This window comes from Vipera ursinii, assembly GCF_947247035.1.
Source record: "Vipera ursinii genome assembly, chromosome: Z".
Classification (NCBI taxonomy): Eukaryota; Metazoa; Chordata; class Lepidosauria; order Squamata; family Viperidae; genus Vipera; species Vipera ursinii.
Window position 1 is genome coordinate 2,478,414 of NC_139517.1, and position 10,572 is coordinate 2,488,985.

Genomic DNA, 10,572 nt, shown 5'->3' on the forward strand with positions numbered 1-10,572 from the left:
TTGCAGCAAAGGGAGGAGGGGGCGACCCTGTGGATGGGGAGGGGGTGTCTTCCTCCCGTGCAGGGAAAGTGAAGCCAAGAGTTGGAAGTTCAACAGGTAGAGAGCTGCCTTGCAACTGCCACCAAATCCTGAAGGATGCTGTCCTGCAGCAAACGGAGGAGGGGGCGACCCTGTGGGTGGGGAGGGGAGGTCTTCCTCCCGTGCAGGGAAAGTCAGGCCAAGAGTTGGAAGTTCAACAGGTAGAGAGCTGCCTTGCAACTGCCACCAAATCCTGAAGGATGCTGTCCTGCAGCAAACGGAGGAGGGGGCGAGGCTTGGCTCAGGGGTCCGGCCGGCCCTGCGGAGGGTGGGGGGTGGGGGGGAGGAAAGGGGCGAGGGGGGTGGGGTCTCCCTGCTTGACCCGTGCGCCTGCCACGCGCCGGCTCTCGCGGGCCGGCCCTGGAGGGAGATGAAAGGCGGGGCGGGGTCGCTTATAAAAGGGTCTCCGCCGCGACCCCCGCGCAGATCCCTCTCCGGCTCGCTCCAGGATTTTCCCCCGGCCGCCCTTTTGCAGCGCCCGGTGGGGTGGAGGGGGGACTGAAGATGATGAAGGTGGGGGACCCCAAGTGGGAAGGCAAGGAGGAGAAGAAGGTAGGTAGGGGAGGGGGACCCCGCGCGTGGGAAGGGAGCTCCCCACCCACCCACCCACCCACCCAAAGTCCCCGAGCGACCACCGGGACCCCCAACCCGACTTTCTCTCTCTCTCTCCCCCCGCAGCTGCTGAAGCCCCTGATGGAGAAGCGGCGGCGGGAGCGCATGAACCGCAGCCTGGCCCGCCTCCGCCTCCTGCTGCTGGAGGCCACGCGCGACGAGGTGAGACCCCCCCCACCCCACGCCACGCCACCCCACGCCACTCCCCCGGCCCCGCGTGGGGATCGCGGAGCTGCGGAGAGTTTGGTTTCATGCTCTCTTCCTTCCCCCCCCCCAACCACACTCCCTTCTCTGTCTTGCTCTCTCTCAAACCCCCCCCCCGTCCCCACCCCCCCCCACCCCCCTCTCCGCTGGTCTGGGGCTCTTTCTCTTTCTCCGCAGAGGCTCCGGAACCCCAAAGTGGAAAAAGCGGAGATTCTGCAAAAGACGGTGGAATTCCTCAAAACCCAGCCGCTTCCAGGTATCTATCTATCTGTATGTCTGTCTTCCTTCCTTCCTTCCTTCCTTCCTTCCTTCCTTCCTTCCTTCCTTCCTTCCTTCCTTCCTTCCATCTATCTATCTATCTATCTATCCATCCATTCCTATCTATCTATCTATCATCTCTCTCTCTCTATCTATCTATCTATGTTCCTTCCTTCCTTCCTTCCTTCCTTCCTTCCTTCCTTCCTTCCTTCCTTCCTATCTATCTATCTATCTATCTATCTATCTATCTATCTATCTATCATCTATCTATCTATCTATCTATCTATCTATCTATCTATCTATCTATCTATCTATCTATCTATCTATCCATTCCTATCTATCTATCTATCATCTCTCTCTCTCTCTCTCTCTGTTCCTTCCTTCCTTCCTTCTCTCCCATCTTTCTGTTTCCTCCTTCCTTCCTTCCTTCCCATCTTTCTCCGTTTCCTTCTTCTTTCTTCTTTCCTTCCTCCTTCCCTTCTTTCTCCTCCCTTCCTTCCCTGCCTCCCATCTTTCTTCCTTTCCTTCTTCCCTCTTTCTTTCCCACCATCCTGCCCTCCCTCTCATCCCTCTTCCCTTCCGTTTCTTTCCTTCTTCCTTCCTTCCCTCCCTCCCGTCTTTCTTCCTTTCCTTTTTACTCTCCCTTCTTCCTTCCTTCCTTCCTTCCTTCCCTCCATCTCATCTTCCCTTGTCTTTTGCTCCCTCCCATCTTCCCTTCTTTGTCTCTCTTTCTCTCCTTCCTCTCTCTCCTCCCTTCCCGCATTCTTTCTCTTATCTCCCATCTTTTTTCCTTTACCTCTTTCTTCCTTTCGTTCTCTCCCTCCCTCCTTCCTTCCTTCTCTCTCTCTCTCATCTTCCCTTCCTTCCTCTCTCCTTCCCTCCTTCTCTACATTCCATCTTTCCCCCCTTTCCTTCCCTCTTCTCTCTCTCTTTCCTTCCTTCCTTCCTTCCCTCCCTCCCTCTCATCTTTTTTTCCTTTCTTCCTTTCCTTCTGTCTCTCCCACCTTCCTTCCATCCCTCTAATCTTTCTTCCTTTGCATCTTTCCTCCCTCAAATGGAAAGATGAAAGAGCCTCTGCAACAGCTGTCCAGCTGTTCAGGAAAAACGAACGAACACACCTACCTCCCTCCCCTTGCAGAGGCTTTCAAGCCACAAAACTTCTCCGAGCTGTTTATTCCTGGGGGGGGTGGGGGGGCACCCCCAGACTGTTCCCGTCCCTTATCAGCGTGATTGATTATGGCTTCCTTGTATATGGTGTAGAGCCGCTTTATTGTGATTTGATGGAGACATTTCCGGAGAAAGTTAGTCCACCCATCTTAAAATTGCTGAGGATGGGAAACACTGCTCTATAAAGAGTTGCATAGGACTATTTATTTTTTTATGAAATTAATTTTCCCATATTAAATAGAACCTCTTTCCATTGTTTTGAATATTTTTTATTTATTTATTTATTTTATTTCCATTTATATCCCGCCCTTCTCCGAAGACTCAGGGCGGTTTACAATGATGATACGGAGAAATATGTGTATTTCTCCGTATCATCATTCTGTTGAAAACCTATCTATTTGAACAATCTGGCCTGGTCTGATGGGTTTGGGGTTGGATTTAGTTTTAACACAGTTTTATTATTGTATTATATTGGGCATAATTATTTAATCCTTTTTAACTTTTGTATTTATATTTTGATATTTATTGCCCTGTACACCGCCCTGAGTCCTTCGGGAGAAGGGCGGTATAAAAATTTAATAAATAAATAATTCCTTGAGGAGATTTCACAAGCTGAAAATTATTAATTTTTTTATTTTTATTTTTAATTCCCATTTATATCCCGCCCTTCTCCGAAGACTCAGGGCGGCTTACAATTTAAGAAGCACAAATCAGTGTGCTTAGCAATAGCCTTCATTCTATGTCTATTTATTTATATATATATATATATATATATATATATATATATATATATATATATATATATATATATATATATATATATATATGTATATGCCTGCTTATTAGAGCTTTCCCCCCCAAGCGGCATTATTACAAAGTCAGCTTAATTGCCCCCAACAATCTGGGTCCTCATTTTACCTACCTGGGAAGGATGGAAGGCTGAGTCAACCTTGAGCCTGGTGGGACTCGAACCTGCACTAACGGCAGGCAGCTGGTGTTACTTAAGGAGGCCTCAGCCCACTGCTCCACCAAGGCTCTTTTTAGACCCTTAAATTAGACCCCCCCCCCAAAAAAAAGAAGAAAAAAAAGTCGCAAAGCAAAGTTTATCTCCAGCTGGGAAATGAATAAAATCGGGACTTTGGTCAACTACTTCAGTCCAGAGTTTTTATTACCCCCTCTGGTTGGTCCTCGGGTGGACTTTTAATATGTATTAATTCTTACGGGCATAATGGTTTAATTACTTTTTAATTTTTGTATTCTGTTTTTTTATTATGTATTGCCCTGTTCACCGCCCTGAGTCCTTCGGGAGAAGGGCGGTATACCAATTAAATTATTAAGTCCCAGAATTCCCCAGAATTTGGGGTCGAATTCGGGGAGTCCGCCCGTCTTAAAGGGGGCCAAAAGTTTGAAAAACCGTGTAAAGTACAAGTCATCAAAGGGCCAAGGTTGAAGACCCCCGACCCCTTCCTTGGGGAAGGCAGCCCTGGCTTCTCAGCTCCGTCGTTCTGTTTCCCTCTGCAGTAAATTTCCTCGCTTCCCCTCTTCCCCTCCTGGTTCCCCCCCCCCAAACACACTTCAAATGCCACCTCAACTGTTTGACATTGTGGGGTAAGTGCAATTAGATCTGGGGGTGGGGGTGGCGTAAGTGGGTCCTGCTTGGTGGGGGAGGGGTCTGGGGGGGGGATTGTGGCTGGTGACTTGGGTCTCTGAGAAATCAACCTATGTTTGTCCTGGCAAGATGGTGGCTTGGCTTGGCTTGGCTTGTTGGGGCAGCCGTCACAAGCAGAGAGAGAGGAGGGGGTGACTGTCCGAGGAGGCCGGACAGAAAAATTGCTCTTTGTATGTTTCCAAATTGCCAATGTGATTCTTAAATTGCCCTTCCTTCCTTCCTTCCTTCCTTCCTTCGTTCTTTTTTCTTTCTTTCTTTCTTTCTTTCTTTCTTTCTTTCTTTCTTTCTTTCTTTCTTTCTTTCTTTCTCTCCTTCCTTCTTTCCTTCTGTCTTCCTCCCATCCACCCATCCATTTCCCTTTTTTCATTATATCTCTTTCTTCTTTCCTTTTACCTTCCTTCCTTCCCTCCCTCTCCCTTTTCTCCTTCTATCTCTCACCCTTCTTTCCTTCTACTTGCTTTTACCTTCTTTCCTCCCTTCTCCTCCCTATCTCCATCCATCCCTCCCTCCTTTCCTTCCTTCCTTCCTTCCTTCCTTCCTTCCTTCCTTCCATCCTTCTCATTCCCATCTCTCATCCATACATCTCCCTTTTCTTCCTTTTTCCTACTTCCTTTTTCCTCCTTTCCTCCCTTCTCATTCCTCCCTCCCTCCCTCCCATCTCCCTTTTCTCCTTCTATCTCTCATCCTTCTTTCCTTCAACTTCCTTTCCTTCCTTCCATCCATTCTTCTCACATCCATCCATCTCCCTTTTCCTCTATCTTCTTTCCTTCTACTTCCTTTTTCCTTCTTTCCTTCCTTCTCATCCCTCCCTCCCTCCCATCTCCCTTTTCTCCTTCTATCTCATCCTTCTTTCCTTCAACTTCCTTTCCTTCCTTCCATCCATTCTTCTCACATCCATCCATCTCCCTTTTCCTCTATCTTCTTTCCTTCTACTTCCTTTTTCCTTCTTTCCTTCCTTCTCATCCCTCCCTCCCTCCCATCTCCCTTTTCTCCTTCTATCTCTCATCCTTCTTTCCTTCAACTTCCCTTCCTTCCTTCCTTCCTTCCTTCCTTCCTTCCTTCCTTCCTTCCTTCCTTCCATTCTACTCACATCCATCCATTCATCTCCCTTTTCCCCTATCTTCTTTCCTTCCACTTCCTTTTTCCTCCTTTCCACCCTTCTCATCCCTCCCTCCCTTCCCCCGCCATGCAGAAGGACCCCCCAAGGAAGAGGCTTTCCTGGAAAGCTACCGCCGTGGTCATCGCCAGTGCCTCGCTCAAGCCACCCGCTTCCTCCGGGCCAGCCCTGGCCTGTGTCCGGCCCAGAAAGCCTTTTGCGTGGACCGCATCTGTCACTGCATGGAGCAGCAGCAGTTGACCCCCAGGCCCCAGCCGGAGCTCCCCGGTGCCCCCCAGGCGCCCCCCCAGCCCAGATACGGGCCCTGCTACGGCCCCGGCGTCTTTGGCGGGTGCAGCCCGCCTCTGGGGGGACCGGCGTACGTCTGGCCACCGCGGCCCACCCCTTGCCTCTCCGGCCCAGGACTGCGGCCTTGCTTGCCCGGCCTGGCCCCACCGACGGAGGCCTGCAGCCGAGCCCCACAGAGCAGACTCTCGGAGAGATGGGGACCCCCAGGACTGAGGGTGTGGAGACCCTGGCCCTAAAGGCAACTCGCCACGTCTTCGGTGGCCTTGGGAGCAGCGTTCGTCTTGCCAAAGACTCTCTGGGATGGTGGCGGTGGGTTGCGTTGCGTGAGAATTGCGGTTGTTGGGGTTTGTGTGTGTGTGTGTGTGTGTGTGTGTGTTTTCCTGCACAAAACGGAATTGTCTTCCTTTGGGTATCTTTTTTTGTTTTTTTTCTCCCTCACCTCCCTGGCCGAACCTGCTCGACCGAACCTGCTCGACCGCACAAATTGTGCAGACCAATTGTAAACCCCCAAAGGGTGTGTGATTGGGGGTGGTGGGGTGTGTGTGTGTGTGTGTGTGTGTGTGTGTGTGTAAGAGCTGTCCCCTCCAAGTGCTTTTTGCAGAGGCCACTGGACTTCCTTGATTTGTTCCCTGAAGACCTTTCGCTTCTCATTCCGAGAAGCTTCCTCGGCTCTGACCGGATGGATGGAGGGGAAATGAGAGGATTGATATTCCTTGCACACAAGCCTGCACAGGTGACCTGGGGGAGGTGGGGGGGACACAGGTAAACCTCCAGGTGACCTCAAGGGCTCTCTCTCTAAAAAAAAAAAAGAAGGCAAATGCCCAGCTGTCTGCATATAAATTAAATAAACCTTAATAAACCTAAAAGAATATATAAAAGGAAGGTTGCATTCATATTTATTTTTTGCCTCCTCTTTAAAGAAGAATTTTGTTTCTGAGACGTTCTTTTGATTTGAAATAAACTGGGCTTGGACCCAGATCGAAACGAAGTTTGGAGAGAGAGGGAGGGAGGGAGGGAGGGAGAGAGAGGGAGAGAGGGAGAGAGAGAGAGTGTGATCTCATTGATCCCGACGTGTCTCAGGGTGTGTTTGTGGTGTCTAAACGCCCCCCCCCCCATTTCAGAGTGAGTCACACTGAAGAAGGCAGCTCTGTGTCTTGGCCAGCTGCCCAAAAGTGGCAATTGCTCTCCAACATCACACCCACAAACCCTTTCATCCAGATGTGATTAAGGAGGGGTGGGTGGGCTCTGTGGACCAGTAATAAATGGGGGTGGGGTGGGGGTGGGAAGGGTAGGGGTTGCTTTGCAGGACAAACTGGATGACAGGGGTCTGGGCAGATTAAACAGGGAGGGTGGGTGTTTTTGTTAATGGGGGGGGGCAAATTTAGAATGTTGCGGGGCAGATACGAAGAAGGAGAACATTTATACAACCTGAGTAGGACCTTTGCATCCAGTTTGGGTCACTACTACATTAGGGGGGGAAAAAAAGACTTTGAGAAAAAATCCCAAATTACATGCTCTTTTCCCATTTGTGTTGTCTTCTTATGGTATATGGCTTGATTTATTGTGCTGAGCATCAGGTATCCATAAATCATCAAAAGAATTTTACAATGGGTTGCAGAATGGCTGTCTAATGAAGTCTTGGCAATCATAGGCCTTTTATAATAATTTAGAACAGAATTTCCACTACGCGAGTGGGTTCGGTGAAACTACAACTACATATTTTTCAAGGTTCTGGGATCGCTGCCCGGCAACGAGGGGGTTCCCAATCGACGTTTGCTTTGACGTTCCTTGGAGAGAAAGGGATTAAAAGAGAGCAAGCAAGCAAATCCTGAGGAACAGAAGAGATTGGACAGCCGTTTGTCTGAAATGGCGTAGGGAGGGGACTCTTGTAGCCAAGAAATTAAAAGACGCTTGCTCCTGGGGAGGAAAGCCATGGCAAATCTAGACAGCACACTAAAAAGCAGAGACATCACCCTGTCAACAAAAGTGCGTATAGTCAAGGCCATGGTCTTCCCAGTTGCAATGTATGGCAGTGAAAGTTGGACCGTAAGAAAGGCTGAGCGCCAAAGAATGGAGGCCTTTGAACTCTGGTGCTGGAGAAGACTCCTGCGAGTCCCTTGGACTGCAAGGCGATCCAACCGGTCAGTCCTAGAGGAGATCCACCCTGACTGCTCTTTAGAAGGCCAGATCCTGAAGCTGAAACTCAAATCCTTTGGCCACCTCATGAGAAGGAAGGACTCACTGGAGAAGAGCCTAATGCTGGGCAAGGTGGAGGGCAAGAGAAGAAGGGGACAACAGAGAATGAGCGATGGAGTCACTGAAGCAGGAGGCGTGAGCTTAAATGGACTCCAGAAGATGGTAGAGGACAGGAAGGCCTGGAGGAACATTGTCCATAGGGTCGCGATGGGTCGGACACGACTTCGCAACTAACAACAACAACAAGGGGACTCTTGCTTGAGCAGGGGGTTGGACCTCCAGGGTCCCTCTGCAACTCGGGTATTCTGCATACACGTGTCTTGGGTGCCACGTTCTTTAGGATGCAAAACAGGTTCAATTGATGAGGATCGTGCCGATTTCAGATAGCTGCCTAAGCTGGCCCTGCGCGCCAGTGAGCTAATCTGGATAGCACCAGGAGAAAGCACAAGAAAACATTTTCCAAGGAATTTGTCTCTCTCTTCTGCAAATGAGGGAATTTTGGGAAGGTGGGGAAAGGGGTGGGTGGGGGGAAAGGGGTGGAAGAAAGAAAAAAAAAGAATTGCATTGAATTTATTTATTATTTATTTATTTATTTATTTATTTATTTATTTATTTATTTATTTATTTTATTACATTTATATACCGCCCTTTCCCGGAGGACTCAGGGCGGTTTACAGGGTAATTAAAAACCAAAAATACAAAAGTTTAAGAACCAAGTTTAAAAAAGATTAAATTTATCCCTGTATAAATAAAACCCCAATTAAAACAAATTGAATACTTGTCTTGGCCAAGTTGCGATTAGACACACAATTTGTCTCGGGTGCAGACGCTCTTCATCACAATCCTACCCATAAGAATAGTATTAATAATGCCAAGCTTGTAAGCCGCCCTGAGTCTTCGGAGAAGGGCAGGATATAAATGGAATTAAAATAAAAAATAAAAAATAAAAGCAAAACAACAACAACAAAAAAACACAAGCGAAGGCATCAGGCGTAGAACAGCAGGGAAAAAAATATATCAGATAAAAATTAGATTGAAAAAAAAAACGGGGAAAAAAACAGCCCAAAGTCATTTTTTCCCCCCAATGTTGTTCTAACTTTGAACGGTCACTAAATGAACGGTTGTAAATCGAAGATTACTTGCACTGGATTGCAAAGGTTTGCCCCACCACCACCACCTCCCATTGAATGGAGTTTACAAATTTGCAAAAATAAAATCAGGAAAACAAAGATGCATTGGTGGTTCAGTGGTAGAATTCTCGCCTGCCACGCGGGAGGCCCGGGTTCGATTCCCGGCCAATGCAACTCCTGTTTTATTTGATTTTAATTTTTTTTCCTCCCATAAAATCAAATTTCCATAGAATATATATCTCCATTTGCTCGCCTTTCTTTCAACCCACCTTCTCCAAACCCGGCTTCCCGTTTCAGTTTCCCACGTTGCAGCCGACTCTTGGTTTTGCATCCTTGGGACTATTTCTTTCTTTCTTTTTATTGGCACAAGAAGGGCAGTTTGTTGCAATGGGAGCACGTGAGAAAACCCTTACACGGGGTTGCATCCGAGTCGAGGGGGAGAGGGGTGGGTAAAAGGTGGCGATGCTCTCGAATTGCAAAAACAGCCAAAAAAAAAAAAAAGAGAGAGAGAATTGCTGGGATTTTTTTAAAAAAAATAACAGTGCAAAGGGGATGCATTTTATTTTATTTTATTTTATTTATTTATTTTATTATATTTGTATACCGCCTTTCTCCCCGAAGGACTCAGGGCGGTGAACAGGGCGCATCTAAAAATACAGAGTACAAAAAAAAAATGAAAAAAGAATTAAATAGGAACCCGACAGGGACAAATTTAATTTTTTTTTAAACTTGTTTTTAAACTTTGGCATTTGGGTTTTTAATTAGCCTGTAAACCGCCCTGAGTCCTCCGGGGGAAAAGGGCGGTATATAAATGTAATAAAATAAATAAAATAAATAAAATAAAACAATAGGTAGTAATATAAAAATCCACAATAAAAACCCCCCAACACACATCCCCTAGCAGGGATTTTTAGGGGAAAAAAAGCTCTTTGCAACGCGTTTTGCAGAAAGGGGGGGGTTCCTTGGGGGAGTTTGGGGAGGGGGGGGCAGGAGGAAGGAAAAAAAAAAGGGGGTGGAAGAAAAGAAAAAGAAAAAAAAAAAGAAAGGCACCGCTGGGATTCGAACCCAGGATCTCCTGTTTACTAGACAGGCGCTTTAACCAACTAAGCCACGGCGCCGCTTGGCCACCGCTTTCCCTTTCTGCTCATCTCAGTACGTCAAGGTCGGTCGAATCCATCCTAAATCCGCTCTCTCTTTTTTTTTTAATTTAATTTTTTTAATTTTTATTTTTTTTAAAAAAAAGAAGATCCTCGCTTTTGCAACCTGGCGCCCGCAGCAACGATGGTGCAAAACTTTAAGAAAAAAATAAAGCTTAAGAGAAAAAAAAAAGGTGCAAGGTTTTTTTTTTTCCTCCCCCTCCCCCCCTCCCCCGGTTCGGCTCTTTGCACATGCTCCCGCAACCCTTTGGGGGAGGGGAGGGAGGGGAGGGGAGGTCTTGGGGGGCGCTCTGTACGTGCTCAAGAGCTGGCCTTGCCAGGAGTCCATTCAGAGCAGCATTCAGTCCGTGCAGTCTTCCAGCTTGGCTCTTGGTTGACTCGTGGGGACTTCAACTCCCAGAATTCCTCAGCCAGGCAAGCCTGGCTGAGGAATTCTGGGAGTTGAAGTCCCGCGAGCCATCGAAGCCAAGGCGCGTCAATAGCAAAGCCAGCGGCCGACTTCCCGTGTTAGGGGATGTAGCTCAGTGGTAGAGCGCATGCTTCGCATGTATGAGGCCCCGGGTTCAATCCCCGGCATCTCCACTTCCTTTTAATTTTTAATTTTTTTGGCTTTTTTTTTTTTTTGCATCTTTTTTTTCCCCCCCCGTGCCTCCCGGGAGAAAAATCCCCGAAGCTGACCTCGTTTGGGGAGGTGGG

The 10,572-nt window shown here is 47.9% G+C and overlaps 1 protein-coding gene across 1 annotated transcript; it reads left to right on the top strand.

Annotated features, from left to right (window-relative positions):
• Positions 1 to 585: 585 nt before the first annotated feature.
• Positions 586 to 5,629, top strand: HES7 (hes family bHLH transcription factor 7; the record flags this gene model as incomplete). Its single annotated transcript, XM_083377264.1, has 4 exons — positions 586 to 630; positions 757 to 852; positions 1,072 to 1,150; positions 5,181 to 5,629. 4 exons carry the CDS (start codon positions 586 to 588, stop codon positions 5,627 to 5,629), a joined length of 669 nt encoding a protein of 222 aa, XP_083233390.1.
• Between the last annotated feature and the right edge of the window lie 4,943 nt (positions 5,630 to 10,572).